Below are 18,753 nucleotides of genomic sequence, written 5' to 3' on the forward strand. Positions count from 1 at the left end.
TCCCCCCCCCAAAAAAAAAGTATCCAAATCAGGATTCAAATTTGGGTTTTCCTAAATTTAAGTCCAGAACTATGCTCTACCAACGTAGGGAATAACTTGGTCCCACGAAGCCAAGAAAGAAATTACTTAAATTGCAAATATATCCAGGGTAGGAATCTTACTTTTCAAAAAATTATAAAGAAGTTATTATACTTAAGGAACTTTCCATATTTATCTGTTATTTTTATAATATCAGCTAATATATAGAAATTCCAGGAAAGAGGTTATTTGCTGATCTACCACTTCATTTGAGTTTAGCATAAAGTATTTTAGTCAAGCCTAGGAAAAGTTTGTCTGGAAAAAAACCCAGTGGTTTTGTGCTGTCTCGGAATGAAAATCCATCCATCACAAGTCCTTCTTTAGCAAATACCAAGGGAATCCAAAATCTTAGGCAACCTTTTAAATGTCATTGATGTACATTATCATTTTGTGAGATAGGCAGAGTAGCTTTCTGGGGTTTTCTCTAGTATTTTAAAAGGGTTTGGATGACATGACATAGCAATTACTTATTTTGACAATTTACTTTCATGTTCAGATATATATATACATACATACACACACACATATATAATCTGACCAAACAAAAACTTTAAATGGAGAAAGTAAGTTAACAAATAGGAAGTGACTGTTATATATAATTGAATTATAACTGATCTATTCCAGTATTAGCTTCTTTTGAAAAGTTAATAGTAACCTTTTTTTCAGCAGATATTCAGGGACATCCTCTTTCTTCTCCATTTAAACTAGATTTTTCTAACGTTGAAATGAATGTGTTTTGTTCTTAGTAGTTTTCTAGAGTAGATTGGTACCATTTGCTGAAGGTGTAGATGGAAAGTAACATTACATTCTTATTTTGCTTTTTTATATTTCAAATTTAGTCTTTAAGAGTTCTATCCTTGGTCATTGTAAAATCGAAGCCAAAAAAAAAGCGCTCGGGACAGTTCTTGTTAGTTCAGAGTTGTGATTGATATTAGGTCAGAATCATGATCATTTGATCAATATAATAAAGAATATTTTATAGCATTTTGCTGAAATTGTTTGCAATATGTAGAATAGTCAACTCTGAAGGATTGAACAGTGGAGGTACCCTCTCTTATGAGTTATCCTGTCATTTTTGTAGTAAAGATACTCAGGTGAGTATATTTATTAGCCAGGAGGAATGGATTAGAGAACCAATAAGATAGGTCCATGCACATGCTGGTGGCTTTTCCTGGCAGTTTTTAATTGTCTTAATGATTGCTTGTTTATTTTTAAACTAGGATGGTGATGAAACATTCAATCGTGCTAAGCTTCTGAATATAGGCTTTCAAGAAGCCTTGAAAGAATATGACTATGACTGCTTTGTATTTAGTGATGTAGATCTGATACCTATGGATGATAGGAACACCTATAAGTGTTTTGAACAGCCCCGGCACCTCTCTGTGTCAATGGATAAATTTGGATTTAGGTAAAGTATCTTTCAGCTAAAAAAGGCTGAATTTTATTCATTCATTCATTTCTCATCTTATAGCATGTTTAAGAATACCTTTATGCTTATTATAATGATCGAGAATAGAGATTATGGGTATGGAGCATTACCTCTTTTGTCAGACAAAATTGGTACTATTATTGATTGGACAAAGTCCTGAAGTAGAGATTAATATTTCTTTATTAAAATGTGTATCTTTAAAAGTGAGGCATTTCAGTGCTATTTTTAAAACCCTAGTACTTCCTTAAATCTAGTAAACTACTTTAGGGAAATCAAATAAGAAAGAAAATTTAAGTCCTATATTAAATGCAATACTGTTAAGTTTCTCTCTGATCAATTATTATTAAAGGAGAATGAAATCCAGATATGTCATTTGCCTTGAAATGCTTTGTGGCATTTCTAGTAATAATTTTATTTCTTCATTTTAAAATGGGCTCCAGGTTAACTAATCTGTTTTTATTCCTCTCCTTCTCCAATATAAGCACATAGCAATTTAGCGGAAATCCATTTTTAAGGTCTTTTGCAAATAACTTCTGCAAATAACTGTGCTTGTCTTTTTTTTTTTAAACAGTAATATGACTGTCAATAATATTCCTTGAGACTTTTTAAAAAATCACTCAATTCCACAACTAGAAGTAAAATAGCCTTATTAAATGATATTTTTTGAATTATAAAGTAGTTAGAAAAAAATGCCAAATTTAAAGGCCCAGCTTTAATGCTTAGTATCATAGGTTCACAGTTTGAGAGCTGGGAGGAGCCCAAGAATGCTGCCCAGTATAATTCCCAAATTTTACAGATAGAGAGCAGAGATACTAAGCTTTATGTCTATGATCATAGACATGACACTTCACCTCTGAACCCCAGTTTCCTTGTGTAAAATGGTAATGATATTTGGCAAGGCTTAATGATCATGAAGGAAACATTCAAATAGTTGGAAAACTTTTTAAATGACTTCCTATATGTGCAAGTATTAAAAGTACTTTACAAAATTCATTTAGTGAAATTCTGTTTTAAGTATATGATGGTTTTTTCTCTTTAGCTTTTATAGTTTTCTTTAAATCTCTCTCCCTCCTTCCCTCCCTTTTCCTCTCACTGAGAAGTTATCTTTTTACCCAAATAGGGCTTTGTGTCCTATAGGATGGAATAGCCACAAACCTTGAAGATCTCCTGAAAGGGTGTTCTAAAAGCCTACTCCTAGTTTTGAGAGGATAAGTTCTTAGGTCTAAGGACATCTCAGTCACATGGGTGTATATTCTTAAAAATCTAAGATAAAAGCACCTAATGCAACCTTCCTCAGCCACTTATTTTTTGTAGTCAAAAAGGCGAATTAGCCAATCCAACAAAGGTATGCATTTTTAAAAATTATTTTTTAAATGTAGAAGACTGGCTTTCAAAAAAAAAAAAAAAAAAAGATGACTCAAATCTAACCTTTAATAGTTGTGTGACCTTGCAGTTAGTTATTTAACCCTCAGTGCTCTCCAACTCTTTCCCTTAAATTGCAAGAGAAAAATTTTATTGGTAGAAGTTAAAGATGTTTCACCCTGGGATTCCTTGCACCAATGAGATTACAAATTGCATCTCTTTTTCTCACCCCCATTGTATTTTAATTTCTCTCTTTCTTTTTTATTTTCCCCCCCCAAGGCAATTAGGATTAAGTGATTTGCCCAGAGTCACCCAGCCAGGAAGTGTTAAGTGTCTGAGATTTGATTTGAGCTCAAGTCCTCCTGATTTGAGGGGTGGACTATTTATCCTTCTAGCTTCCCCTATTTTCTATGAGGTTTCTTTTGGGGGAAGAATGTTAGCCCTGAATCTCCCTCCTTTCTCCTTATCCTCATTTAAGAGACTTTGAGAAGTAATTCTCCACCAATTGGAGTAGAATATCTTAGACAATAACCCCACACTTCTAGATACACAAGGAAAACAGAAATCTAGAGAGACAGATCCCTGAACGGAGGTGTGGGGGAAAAGGGCACAGTGGATTTATGTCCCCCCTCAATCATTTGATATAACCTTTCATAAGTTTCTTCAAAAATTTAACTTTTTCTAAAAGTAAGAGAATTCCAATTTGACATCCTTACATGTTATGAGTTCTGATATCTCAAATAATATATTTAAAGATTCTGAAAAAATGAATTAAGATATGTTGAATTAGATTATTTACAAAATCTATAGGGAAATGAATTTTAATATATGTGCATCACTGATCACCTCTCCTTTCAGAGATGTAGTTAGCTGTACTAATAATCTATTTATTTCTTTTCCCTCTTCTAGCTTACCTTATAACCAGTATTTTGGAGGTGTCTCTGCTTTAAGTAAAGAACAATTCCTCAAAATAAATGGATTCCCTAATAACTATTGGGGTTGGGGAGGTGAAGATGATGATATTTATAACAGGTAAATGTTTATTCAAATTATACGTGTAAATAGCCATGAAAAAAATTTTGTCACCCTTAGAAAGTCTATTTCTTCACTTGGTCATTTCCAAATTTTAGATCTCCAGTGCTGGGTCACTCTAAAAGAGCTTTAAAAAATTATAATTATTCTATTAGTTATTATGACTTTAAATAAAAACAATCAAATAACCATATAAAAATAAGGGGCAAGCAGAAACAAAAAAAATTAACAAATGATAAATGAGCAAATAAAATGCTTTTTATACTTCATCTCTTTCTCAAGTCTTCAGAAATGCAACCATCTTTAACCCCATTTTCCTATTTTCTAATTTGCCTTAACAAAAAATTATAGTCGTGTATATACAGTGCTGATTTCACTCTTCATCACCTTCATTTTTTCATGTTTCCCCATGTGTCTCACATTTATCATTTTTATGACTTAAGATTCCATTCCATTAATAGACCATAGATCATTCAGTCATTCTCGGTTTTTTAGATATACAGTTTTTCCAATTTTTAAATTATGGAAAATAAGCAACTTTGAATATTTTTGTTCAAGTAGGTCCTTTCTCCCTTTAATCTTATTTTCAAATAAAGACCTGGCAATGAAATTCTCAAATCAAAAGGCATATTTAAGTTATGTGATTTTATTGGGTATTCTCAATACTGCTTCCCAAAAATATTTTCTTCCGTCTATGGTCCCACTAACAATGTAGTGGAATTTCTATTTCCCCACTTTGAATTCCACTGGTTTTGGACATTTTTGTTGTTCTGTTCTAGTTAAGGTGATATCCTGAAGATTTTGAGATTATTTGGGGGATGTGTGTTTTTTTTTAAGGAACTGAAAATTTGTAATTTAACCTATACAGTTTAATTAAACTCATCAATTATGTGCTAATGGAAATGGTCATAGTCCATAAAATCCAAATCTTTTTTGATTGCAATTTCCAAAATGTGAAGTAGTGGTATTTTAAGTGGGTTTTAAAAACATCACTTACCTTCTAATCATATGGAAAAAAAAGTTCTAAATCACTATTGGTTAGAGAAATGCAAATTTTAATCTTTTAAAGTAATTTTTATATAAAGCTTTTTTATTTTCAAAATATATGCAAAGATAGTTTTCAACATATATCCTTGCAAAACCTTGTATTCCGAATTTTTTTCCCTCCTTCTTCTCCCCTCCACCCATGGCAAGTAATCCAATAATATGTTAAATATGTATAATTCTTCTATACATATTTCCACAATTATCATGCTGCTTAAGAAAAATAAGTTTAAACAAAAACAAAATGTAAGCAACCAAAAAAAAGTGAAAATACTGTATTGTGTTCCACACTGAGAAATGCAAATTAAGACAACTCTTAAGATACCACTTCACACCTCTCAGATTGGCTAAAATTATAGGAAAATATAGAAAAAGATCCCTCTGTTGGAGGGGATGTGGAAAAACTGGAATATTAATGCATTGTTGGAGGAGTTGTGAACTGATCTGATTATTCTGAAGAACAATTTGGAACTATACCCAAAGGGCTATGGAAATATGCATATCCTTTGATCCATCAGCGTCTCACCTGTTTCCTAAAGAGGTCATAAAAAAGGGAAAAAGATTCAACTATGCAAAAATGTTTATAGCAGCCCTACCCATCTTTCAAGCCACACTTAAATTCCTTTCATGAATTAATCCTTTGTTGATCCACTTTAAAGTAATCTTTTCCTCTTGTAAATTCTCTTAGCACTTTATAATTCTCTTAGTTATAGTAGGTCAGAGGACCTACCTGGTAGGTTTTTGTTTGCCTTTCTTATCTCTCCTGTTAGGCTGTAAGCCCCTTGAGGGCAGAGTGGTACTTTATTATTCTTTCTCTTCTAGCACTTAGTATAGTGCTCTATGTGTATATCCCTTGAATAAATCATTGAATTCCAAGAAACCTTAAGTAAGTGCTAAATGTGTTGTAGCTTTGTAGGGAGAGTTCCTAAAGGAATAGGAAGAAAATGAATTATAGAATTTATGTATAATTTAATTTGTGTCATTCTCAATCACAGAGTCACAGTGCTTCACAAATTAAAAGGAAAACTATTATTTTTTAAATAAAAACAATTTCAACTGGAGGCACATGCTTCTTGGCATGAGGAGAAAAGAGTTTTCATTGCTCACGCTAAGTTTGATCACCTTCTCATTTGATAAATTAATGTAACTACAAAATATTGAATTGCAATATGTATTTAAGTAGTTTAGAGTTACTTATTTAATACTGTCCTAGTAAACGAATACTTAGCAAATCATTGAACTATGCTAACTAATATTTAAGAAATACTGTAAATTATGTTTATTTTAATTGTATATTATGAGAATGTAGATTTAAAAAGAATGAGAATGACTGTCTTTTTTTTTTTTTTTTAACTAAATACTTACAGATTAGTTTATAAAGGCATGTCTATATCCCGGCCAAATGCTGTCATTGGAAAATGTCGCATGATCCGCCATTCAAGAGACCAAAAGAATGAGCCCAATCCACAAAGGTGTGTTCTTAGTTTTCAATTCTTTTCTCTTAGTGGTTTAAAGAAATAACATTAGGTGTTCAAGAGCTGGTTATTTGAGAAGAGATGGGAAGGAGTACTAAAATACCAGCCTAAGTTCACACCTGTAGACACCCTGACAATTTGCATAAGCTTGAATTAATAAGAGGTCTTTCCAAGCACAGGAAAACTTGGGAAGGGAAAGGGGGAGATACAGTTTGATGTTTCTTCTTGAATTTTGACACCATTGTTTGTTTTTCTGTTTACAGATTTGACAGAATTGCACATACAAGGCAGACCATGAACTCTGATGGTTTGAACTCACTTAAGTACCAACTTTTGGAAATTCAGAAATACTCTCTCTATACCAAAATCACAGTGGATATTGGATCACCAAGTTAGCATCTCAGTGAGATCCATAAAAGACCTGAAAAAACAATCAAGGACCTAAGTTGACTCTTTTTGTAAACTTGCTGGAATTTTTTCCATTTTTGCCTTTTGTTGTGCTACAATCAAAATGAACAGGAATGCCTCATGTAATTATTCAGAAACTTTTCCAAATCACTAGGACGAGTGGGCCTTCTTGCCCCCAACTTGACTCAGCACACAACTTTTCTAGCTGTAAGTTTTAGAGACTGTATATAAGCATTGTTTGGTTATTTATATTCTTATTGGAGACTATCTTGATTATGGTTCTTAACAGCTTACCAATAAGTTAACAGTTGTGAACAGCTAAAAATCACTGCGTTCTAGCTTCAGTGATTGGTGGTTAATTCCCAGGATCAATCTGCCAAATTTCCATGTAATATATAAGAATTTTGCTTTAAATTTGTTGTAATATTTAATTTTATGAAGGACTGGAAAATGCTGCTAAAATTGGTTTACAAGTTTACATTTTGGGAAATTATTTGCCAGGTCCCAACCAGCTAGTAAGGGCTATGACCCTTTAAGAACCAAAGGAGGTATTAGAAAAAGTTCCTGAGGGGCTGCCGAGAAGCCCTCCCCTTTTGCAAGGTTCCTACCTTAGTCTTTAATTGCTATGTCATTCGACATCCTGATCTGTCTCTTCCCTCTATCCTCCTCATTCCCATTCCTTTCCTATTTTCCTTCTCTTAACTGCCATGATTTTAAGTCTCTGGCTCCCAAGTTGTGCCTTGATTAAATCTGCATGGCTGGCCTTGTCAGATTGTTCTCTTGTACCTTCTCCCACTATGGGTAGATTCCTTAGTATTTGACTTTTTCCTCCTTGTGCCACAAGTAAGCCTAGTTGACTCGACAGCACTCCCAAGTAGGTTTTCATTATCATCTCTTGGCACAGGGGAAACCTGTCTGTCCCACAGCTCTGTCATGATTTTATCATAGTTATAACTGGTCATCATTTGATGGTATGGAGGATCTCTTAGCTTCTCTTTACTCATTATAGGCCTGAAAATGTTAGGGAGAATTCTAGCCACTTATTGTGATTTGAAGATAAATTTGCCCTTCAGTCCTAGGTTGTATTTTTGCCAAAGAGTCTTGAGGTTTTCTGATTCTAGGTTCAGGTGTCCACCCAGTCTATCTCTCTCCCCTTCCCAGCCTACTAGCTTTCCTATACCAATATTCTCCCTGAAAGACTGGACAAGACAGAGAAACTTTCCAGTTTTTTAAAGCTTTACTATAAGCTATTCATGTATCTCTTAACACATCTAAATGGGATTCTCCTCAACTGCTTCCTTCATCTACCAACAGTGGATGAGTGGATGCTTCTTCTCTGCCTGCAGTTATACTGTGGTCTTCCTGCCCTTCTCTGAATCTATTCAATTTCTTAATCAATGAGGGTGGTCTACAGTTGACCAATGTAGAGATTTATCCACAGGAGGAGGTGGCTGGCAATTCATCAGTCCAGTATCTTCTGAAAGCATAGATTTCATTAAGGGAGTTTTGCCAGGCTTTTTGTTGTTAGGCTAGCATCTAAATTGAAATTAAATTAATTGCTCCGGCTGACCAGTGACCCAGAAAATCTGGTTGAACTCACTCAGCATGCTAGGGTAGAGGTAGCCCCTATCCATCGAACCTCATTGATCAGTGTTTCTAAAAAGAAGAGCAATTTAACTCTTGCCTAAATTTTCTTCAACTTACTATTTATACCAGACCCTCCTCTACTTTCCTACTTTGCTGTCTCCTTCCTTATCATAGAAAGTCTACATACAGTAGAGTTCATTCCCAAAAAATAGATTTCTGCTTCTTTTGTGAGTCAGTGTCCATTGTGTTATGAATGGCTCTCTCCAAGTGTAAGAGGAACACACTGTTAAGTAGAATCCAATGGAACCTCCTCTCAAGTCCCATCCTTTCCCTACTGAATACCCCTTTAAATTCAAGTACCTGACAAAGAGATTCTTAACTAAACCCTTCTAAACTCTAATCCAGCAAGAGTGGATTCTCTGTTTCCCCCAAATCCATTTTCTTGCTAATAGTCTTTAATATCTAGGAATTTCTATTTAGAGTATTCTCAGGAAACACCAATTCTTCATCTTAGGGACTCAAGTACTCAATGTCACCTGGAGGCCATCCTGGGCTAGGAATTCACCTAATTGTCTAGGACACTTATTGAGCTTTATGGTTGTATTCATGGGAGAAACTGTCAAACTTCCTAGAAAACCTTTAAATGCTATTGTGGTATGAGATAAATGTCCTTTCTTCTAGTTCCATACTTGGTTTTCTAGGTCAAACATACCTGAGTTCTTCAAAACTAAGACTGTGGAAGATTTTCAAATCAATTATCTCTAAGGGAAGAAAAAGACCTGAAAACTACCTTACAAATGAATTTGATTTGGCCATTTATGGACTTTAATTTCAAAAATATGGTATTGATGGGAAAGGACTTGCTACAGAATCTTGCATAAAGTTCATGTCGGCTTCTTCAAAATTATTTACATGATCAGACAGGATTTCTAGAAATCATAAGATGGCCCACATCAACACAGAATCCTAGAGTTTGAGAGTTGGAAGGGACCCCAGGGCCTACCTAACTAAACCCAAACATGAGAGTGCTGACCCTGGAGTCAGGAGGACTCCATATGTCCAAATATGACCTCAGACATTTAACTGTATGGGAGACATGGGCAGGTCACTTATCCCTGATTCCTCCTCCCCGAAACTTTTTTTTAAAGCTTCATACATGAAAGGAATCCCCACTGTACTGAACAAGTAAGTAAGTTATCCATTCTCACCTTGAAGGCTTACCAGGAGGGGAAAACCTACCCTCCCTCAAGGCATCATCCCTCTTCTACTTTTAGACTTCTCTTATTGTTAGGAAGTTTTTCTGTATATCAGGCCTAAATTAGCCTTTATAATTTCTACCCATTGCTGTTAATTCAATTTTCTGGGACCAGGCAACATATCTAATCCACAAGATATGACTTTGTGAATAGACATATATCTCCACAGGATAATCCTTTATATACTTGAAGTTACCTATTATGTCATCCCTAAGTCTTCTCCAGGTAAACACGCCCAGTTCTTTCAACTCATCTTCATATGACCTGCTCTCAAGATTCTTCACTTAAATGCAAGATTCCAGATGAGATCCAGTGAGGGAAGAGTACAGTGGAACCATCTACCTTCCTATTCCTCGAAGTTAATGTCCCTCTTAAAGCAGCCCATGGAATACATGGAGTTTTGTTGTTGTTGTTGTTGTTGTTTGAATGCTGATCATTAAGCTTGGAATTCAGTGAGACTCTACATTTTTTTCAGAACAATTGTTGTCTGTACCCATGCCTTTCTCAACTTGTACTTTGGAAATTGTCTTTTAAAAGTCCACATACAAAACTTTACATTTATCCCTATTCAGTTTCATCTTTTTCAATTTGCCAAAGATTAAACTAAGAAATTCAACAGTGTCCTATAGCTCTATTTGCTTTCAAGCTTCCTTTTCTTTCCCCACCTAGTTCAAAGGCCAGAGTATCCCTAGGTTCTATGATGAATCATTTTTCTTCTTCTTTTTTTAAATTAATCTTCAAGGCTATGTTGCCATCACTGTAGTACTGGGACACCCTTTCAGAAATAGCCTGATTTCTTACCTGCTCCAGTTTTTGCCCAGTTAGAATTTTCCTTAGAGATATTTCTTGGGTAAATGGTCTCTTTACACATCTCATCTGACCACAAACCTTAGTTCATTTCATCTTTCAATATTTTGTTCATAGTCTTGCAGGCAAAAAATATATAGTTTTCTTTTGCTCACTGTTATGAAGAACTGGTGAATAGAGAATAGGACTTTATAATAATACTTGGACAATTAATTATACCTCTTATCATCAAGACAGGTGGTGGGGATGTCTTCTCCAGGATTTTTAACTACATAATGACTATGGATGTCCTCCTCACTCAGAACACTTCATTCTACTCTAAGTATGACTTTTGTCCCTCTTCTACAATTCCTCTTTCTACCTTTTCTCCTACAATGTATAATTACCTGGGGGAACTAGATGCTATTCATATTATCAGACTGCCATTTAGTAGACACAAGTAGACTATAAATAGCATGTAAATTATGGAGAGCTCTAGTAAGTAGAGGACTAGACATAGTTCAGTACCCACAATCTGTATTCAGTGTATCCTTACCCAAAACACTGAACCATTCTCCATAATCTGGATTATGACTTTTTTTTTGTCCCCATCCTGTCCTTTTACCATTCTTTTTTCATGGGGTTTAAATTGACCTATCCTACCACTTTCCATTACTATTTCATCCTACATCTCTATGCCTTTGCATTTTAGGGGAAAGCAAAATTTGTGATATGGACCATCCTTGAATCATGATCAATATGGTAGCTACCCTACATACTTAAATAGAGAGAACTTGGAACCTACTACATACCGGGGATAGTCAACAACCCAAGGCAGACAGTTTTAACAGGGCTCCCCTGCCAAGCTCAGGTCTTAGGGGTCTGAGTATAAGCAAGGCCTGAGATCCTTCGAAAACCAAAGAAATACAATCTGCCAGATTCACTAAAAGGTGCTCAATTCTGCTGATTCTTCTGTCTGCAGTTTGCCTCTAATCAGTGGTCTTGGTCTTTACTTGTCCATTTCCTTTCTTTAGCTCTGATCTCTGGCTTGTTCCTTATTCCTATTCTCTATTTTATTCCCCTCTGGCTTTGTTTTGGCCTATTTATGTTGCTTATTCCATTTGTAAGTGCTACCTTGCTTATGAATAAAACCCATTCTTCTCTGCCCCATAAGCTTTATTATTTCCTGCTCCCTCACCAGCTCCTTTTCCATTCTCCTTTACTTGACCTTTGTACTTCCTCTGTTTCTCTGATGCTTCTTCCACTGTTGCTAAGGGCAGTGATCTTATTCCCTGCCCTTGTGGAAGAAGCTTCTGCTATATCTGATTGTGCCAGAAAAACCTACGAACTTCCCATATATTCAGCTCTGGTTAGCTGTATCTGAACCAGAGTTGTGCCCCCAGGGGATGCTATGAGTCTTCTTTGCATTACAGATGATATATTTTGTTTCTCATAAAACAAATACCAAAATTTTATGGAGAATGAGTGCAATTTAAATACCCTGTTCAATTTGCTTTTTAAGTAGTATTTGTTCAAAAATTTAACTCAACTCCAGCAATTATTGTAGTATTAGATATATTTTGTCTCCCCCAAATTTTAGTTCTGAGGGATTTTCCTCAGAGCAAATGTTGCTTGCTAGATTGTTCAGTGCTCAGTCTCTAAATTGCCTTATTCCTTTAAGGACCGATAAATATATTTTATTAGCAGTTTGTATTGTTTAAAATGAACAAATCGGGTTGTAATTGTGGGATAAAGTGATCTGTTTTGATTCAGGTTTTACAGAGATATTTAGTATTCTTTAGGTAATGGAAGTCATACTCTTCTGATAGTGTGGGATAAACTTGAATTTCCTATATACACTTTAATTGTAATGTTTTAAATGTCAGTAGTTGGGGCAAAAATATGTGTATGCTGTATTCAGTATTAATAACTTTTTATTTTACTGAGAGAAAAGATAACTTTACAAACCTTTCAAATGAGGCTGTGGAATCTCATTTGTTATACCCACATGTTGGAGAGTCTTTTGCCTTCCCTTTGTAAGGATAGGTCACTAGTACCAAAGGGAGTTCCTGTTAAACTTCTGAGACAAAGACTTATTTCCCTTTTCAGAATAGGACCAGAGAAACATCCAAAAATGACCTCACCAAAAAAAAATTAATGAGTTCACAATTAAAAGAGACAATTTTTTCCCCTTTGGGAAATCGCTTCTTAATTATGAAGTGAAAGTCTAGCTGGGCAGACCTGTCCTGAGGATAATGTGGAACCCAAGAAGAATTAGTCTCCACAAATCTGCCCTTTCTTTCCCAGAACTGGGATTGCTCTGTTCCATGATAGACACTAATGGGAATGCTGTTTCCAGTGTACATATCCCCAGACTTCTTTACAGGCCGTTAGGACTCAACATTTGTCTTGTTTTAGGAATAAGTGGAGGGCACTGCAATCCCCAAGTAGCAACTGAGGCAGTGTCTCTGTGTCAGTCCCTATCAGTTAATCCATTTTTTTCCTTGTTTCCTAGCCAACTCCTTTTTCCTTTTCCTCTTTTCCTTGCCATTCAGTTTTTCCTTCCTGCCCTATTTCCTAAGATTGCTGATGGCATCTTTCTTCCATTTAACAGTTTCTCTTCTTAGAAAATAACCTAGACTTAACTCAGGTGCCTAAAATTTTCTCTGCCCCTCAAGTTTTTCTAAAGTGGTTTTCATAATAGTGTAAATAATCCCTAAGAATCGGTGATCCACCATTGGAAGAACACTGGTTTGGGAATTCCAGCGATGCTGGCTCTCCAAGCTATGTGACTCAGGCAAGTCATTAAAGCCTTACTTTTACTTTTCTCTTTGTAAAACAGAGATAAATGATACCTACCTTACCTACCTCACAGGGTTGTTGTGAGGGTTAAGTGAGATAATTGTATGTTAATCACTTTGTAAGCCTTATTAGCACTATGCTGTTACCTAAAACCTGTTCCTTGGGATCTTAGCACATCAGAACAGGGGGTGAAATGAGAAATTTTCCACCCAGAAATCCCTGAATATTCAGCTTGAGCTAAGACTGGTTAAACAGACTAGGTTCAAAAGTATAATAGTTGCCCAAAGCCTAATTCTAGAGCTGAGGCCTGGATGTCAAGAGATCCAGGTTCCAGACCCAGCTCTGTTATTTACTCACTTTGTGACCTTAGAACACTAGCCTTAAATGGACCATAATTTGTTCCTCTAAAATGAAGGATGTGGTCTTTAAGGTCTCCATCTCTTACATTCCAGCCTTCCAACTTGCCCATCTGCTGTGGTGGCTGAGGAGAGGAATAACATTAGAAATCTTGATGTGCCTGAAAAACTGAAGACTGTTTGTTTTCTTTTCTTAATAAGTGTAACAACTGCCTGGCCCTCAAATATCGGTGGATACCCCATTCCCAGTCTTTTAAATCATAGCTGTGGTGAGAACACTTCTTAAGTTCTCAACATTTTGTTTTTTACTTTTTTTCTCAGAAAACTTTTATTATTATTATTAACTCTTTTCTACTCTGGCAACAGCTATGCAATGCAAATAAATTGTTTTTAATCCTAATGACTGGTTTCTCAGAGCCAGAGAACTGCTTTAGGAAGTAGGAACTTATCTTTGAGAAAGAGGGGTGATCCAGATCTTTAAGAATTCATAGTCTCTCTTTTCCAGGTCACATCATGACCAGGGTTATTTACAAAGTGCCTTAAAAAAAAGGGAACAAAAGTCCAGAAAAGCAACTTCTCTGGTGCCTATTTTAATTTAAATACCAAATCCTAAAACCTCATTCACAGATTATTTCTTATTCCTTTGTGTCACTTTCAAACACTTGAGGGTGTAGATCATTCTCTTCACAAGGGAAAACAAACGCCTTTCCAGTCCTTACCCATTTCTTGGCCTTCTAGGGATTCTTTAGGAGACTTCTTCGCTGTTGCTGAATGTTCATGGGATGCATCTGTCAGACTGTGAAATTCCTATTGGACTTTACCAGTTCATGAAATGCAGTCATTGTTATTTCTCTCTGGGATCTTTCAGGGTCTAGTTTTCTATAAGCATTTTTTTTTAATCCAGAAGTGAATTGTGACTGTGAAATTATCATTTGTATTTCCATTATTTCACCCGTTTCATTGCTGGTCTTTAGGAAACTAGTGAAAAATATACACAACATAATTTCAGCATGAAAGAAAGTACAAGTGCCTGGTTTTTCTTGAGCTTGTACTCAGAGTTAGGTATGTTATGCTGTTATTGTGAACCGGAAGCATTACGGTTACTTGTTACGGGGTCATTTGGTTTGTTTTCAAATCCTAATTCTGCTTTGCACTTTTTTTTTTGTTAACTTTTGTGTGTGTGCACGTGTATATGTGTGTATATATACTATTGTAAGAGCTGGGAGAATGGGTCTTCCAGTCTTGATATTCATAGCAGATGAGAACTGTATTTTTTTGCCTTTAAATTCATTAAAGACTTGAATAAATGAACTTATCTTTATAAATTTTTGTGTGTGTGGTCTTATTTTTTGTCTAACGTGAGTTTGATATCTTTTTGGTACCACTTTAATAATAGCTAATATTTGCGTAGCACTTAGGTGCTAGACCCTGTATTGAGTGCTATAAGAAGAATAACAAATAATAAGAGTTAACATTTATATAATAATTACAATGTGGCAGGCACTTTACAATTATCATTTTGCTTTATCTTCATATGGACCCTGGAAGGTAGGTGCTATTATAATCCCTATTTACAGATAAGGAAACTGAGGTAAATAGGTTAAGTGACTTGCCTAGTTAAGTATCTGAGGCTGAATTTGAAATTAGATCTTCATGGTTTCAGGCCTAGCCCTCTATCCACTATATCACTTAGCTACCAGGGAACAATTAGTCATATACAAATAATCCAGACAGTTCTGCTCTGTCACATCCCCCTAGACTTGCAACCAGAACTAATTGAGACCTAAAGCTTGGTATGCATAATAAAAAGGAAACACAGCCAGTCTTTGCCATATTTGTAAAGCCTAGGAAATGACCTAAGTAATGATGTGAAAATAATACTAGCGTATAGATTGATGGATATGGCATTTTAAGGCTTACAAAATACTTTACAAGCACCTCATATGATTCTCACAGTAACTTTGGGAAGTAGGTGCAAAAATAGGTGTAACCCCCAATTCTAGGGAAGGCTGAGGCTGGGGAATTGATGGAGCTTGGACGTTCTGAGCTGTAGTAGGGCTAAAGCTGATTGAGTGTCTGCATTTAGTCCAGCACCAATATACTTCCTTCTTCCCCAAAGCAGCTAGTTGGCACAGTAGCCAGCCTTTGAGTCAGTGAACCTAGATTCATATCCAATCTCAGACACCAGATGTCTCATCCTGGGCAAGTCATTTAGTACCATTTGCCTTAGATTCCTCATCAATAAAATGAGCTGGAGAAGGAATTAGCAATCCACTCGAGTATCTTAGCCAAGAAAATGCCAAATATGATCACAGAGATTTGGACACGATTGGAATGACTCCACAATGATAGCATCCTATTCTCAGGAATAAGGAGCTATGGGGTTGTCCTAAGAAGGGGCAAACCAGCCCAGGTTAGAAATAGGCTTCCTAACTGATTCCTAACTGCTGTACTTTCAGCCTAGGCAAGACAGGGAGACCCAGCTTCCAAAAATAAAATAAAAGATAACTCAAGCTTCCAATTAGGAAGGGAGGGGGAGAAAGACTCTTAAATTACAAGACCTCAAAGCCATGTCATCTTACTCAATAAAGTTTGCAGAGTAAACCTTTTAGAAAGGGTAATGTGCATTTTCAGAATAACTCAACCTCTATTTTTAGGTATGGTGCTGCAGTCATAGAATCTCCTAATTAAGACTTAAGCTATTGCTTTGATCACTTGAAATAACATTCTATACTATTTTCCAGCTTTCATTGAAAAAGTTCTCCCTTCCACACTGGATGATTTCACCAAACTAGCCTTCTCCCTGATCTATTTGTCCCTGATCTATTGTTGAATCATTTTTCAGTTATATCTGTGTACATGACTCCAATTGGAGTTTTCTAGACAAAGATATTTCGTGATTTACCATTTCCTTTTCTAGCCCATTTTACAGATGAGGAAACGGAGACAAACAGGGTTAATGGAAATGCCCAAGGTCACACAGCTAGTAAATGTCTGAAGTCTGTTTTAAACTCTGGAAAATGGGTCTTCTCAACTCCAGGACCAACATTCTATCCTTGCATTACCTAGCTGCCCATGCTTAGATCCCTATATATTTCTCACATATAACACTGCTTCCTTATTCCTGGCAGTGTTTCATGCCTAAAGGGACAAATCTTTCTTTAAGGCGGTTTTAGTACAATTCTTAAACTTTTTCTACTTGTGACTTTTTTTTTGCCCAAGAAATTTTTATGCAACCCAAGGTATTAGGTATATTAAAAAGATATGCAAATCAAACATTTACTGATAATAAGTCATAATTTCATGACCCCCCCCATTTCAGTTACATAACCCCATATGAGATCATGAGCCATAGTGTAAGAAGCTTTGCTCTATATGAAGCTTTTCTTGATATGCACTCTGCCTGCAACTCCTAGTGCCCTCCCTATCCTGCATCTAACTACTTTGTATATATTTATATTTATACATTTCATATTTATGCTTTATGTTTATATGTATATGTATTTGCAAGTAAAGATTGTATTCTTTATATTTGCCAAGATAAATCCAGGAACTTTATGAACACAATTACAAAACGCTTTTCACACAGATAAAGTCAGATCTAACCAACTGGAAAAATATTAATTGCTCATGGGTAGACTAAACTAATAAAAATGACAATTCTGCCTAAATTAGTCTACTTATTTAGTGTCATACCAATCAAACTGCCAAAAAAGTTACTTTATAGAGCTAGAAAAAATAACAAAATTCATCTGGAAAAAGAAAAGGTCAAAAATATCAAGGAAATTAAGGAAAAAAGTGCAAAGGATGGTGGCCTAGCAGTACCAGACCTAAAACTCAATTATAAAATGGCAGTTATAATACCCAGAGCCTAGCATATAGTAGATGCTTCAAAAATACTAGTTGACTAATTGAATCAAGTTTATCACACTTCCCACACACCCACTCTGGTTAGGGAAAATAATTTTAATAATAAATGACTAAACTTTTAAAAACATTAATAAACAAGATAGGTCTTTTATGTAGAAAGCATTTTTAAAGGAATGGAATTAACAACCAGAAACAGTTGGATATTTTTCTCATTTCCTAATCTTATATATCAATTTTACTGAGAAACTTCCTTTATATATTTAATTCCTATTTTGAACTTATACCTTCCAGAGCTTGTTAACTCCTAATTATTCAAGTTAGCTTCTGGACTTGTGATGGATCTAGCTTTGAACCCTGTAAGGTCAGCTAAGGGGAGGTGCAGGCTGCCTCAGAGAGGAGATAGAGGACCCAGCCCCCTTCTTCCTGTGACCACCGAGAGAAAAGAGATTCCCTTCCCCTTGACCCATTCCTTGCCAACACAGATAATCAGAGTTTAGGGCATGTTCTTATGTCTGCCAGAACAGCGTGGAGGGAAAAAACCACATACCATAGGGCTGAAATGGAAAAGAAATTTAATAGTTTGGCCTGTAATCCTCCAGCTCAGTGTTCTGCAAGTCCAATGGGGAATGATGCAAGCCACGATTATGAAACCTAATGAGAGCTCATATCAAGGCAGTATCTTTTTTTATAATTAATTTTCCTAAAAACTACACCCTTTAAACCACCCAGGATTGTATTTAAAACAAGTGTTTGTCATTTAAATATTAACAGTAATGGTAGCATTTATCTTGATACTTTAAGCTCACCGTGGTCTCCTATAACGCTTAACATTATTTTATTTTTTTTTCCACTGCTTTGTAATGAATTGAATAGAATACCATGCCTGGAGTCAGAAAAACCTGGATTTAAATACAGCCTTGGACACTCGCTGTGTGATGCTGAATAAATCACTTAATCCTAACCCTAACCCTATGAAAATAACAAGGTACATGTTAAGATAGATAAAGAACAGATGAAAGATATTCTCAGAGGGAAAAACTTTAGCACATGGGGGCCTCTAGGAAAAGCCTCGTGTAGAAATTGGGATTTGAGCTAAGTCTTAACTAAAGAAACTTAGGGGCAGAGGTGAGGAAGAAAAAGTATTCTAGGTTTTGCAGTCATCCGTACAAAGACACTGAATTCAAAAATGGAGTATTGTGTACAAGGAATAACAAGTAGGCCAGAATATTTCAATTATAGCATGTATAAGTCTAAAAAAGTAGGGAAGG

At 35.6% G+C, this 18,753-nt stretch overlaps 1 protein-coding gene across 1 annotated transcript in view; it reads left to right on the forward strand.

The window, feature by feature from the left end:
• The window catches only part of B4GALT1 (beta-1,4-galactosyltransferase 1), a 78,443-nt gene extending 63,503 nt beyond the window's left edge, over positions 1–14,940 (forward strand). Inside the window, exons 3-6 of the mRNA XM_051997395.1 lie at positions 1,299–1,486; positions 3,779–3,901; positions 6,313–6,417; positions 6,684–14,940. Of these exons, the coding sequence (XP_051853355.1) occupies positions 1,299–1,486; positions 3,779–3,901; positions 6,313–6,417; positions 6,684–6,816 (549 nt within the window). The 3' untranslated portion in view covers positions 6,817–14,940. The remainder of the gene's footprint in view (positions 1–1,298; positions 1,487–3,778; positions 3,902–6,312; positions 6,418–6,683) is intronic.
• Positions 14,941–18,753: the final 3,813 nt, after the last annotated feature.

Source organism: Antechinus flavipes, chromosome 1 (genome assembly GCF_016432865.1).
Source record: "Antechinus flavipes isolate AdamAnt ecotype Samford, QLD, Australia chromosome 1, AdamAnt_v2, whole genome shotgun sequence".
NCBI classification, from domain to species: domain Eukaryota; kingdom Metazoa; phylum Chordata; class Mammalia; order Dasyuromorphia; family Dasyuridae; genus Antechinus; species Antechinus flavipes.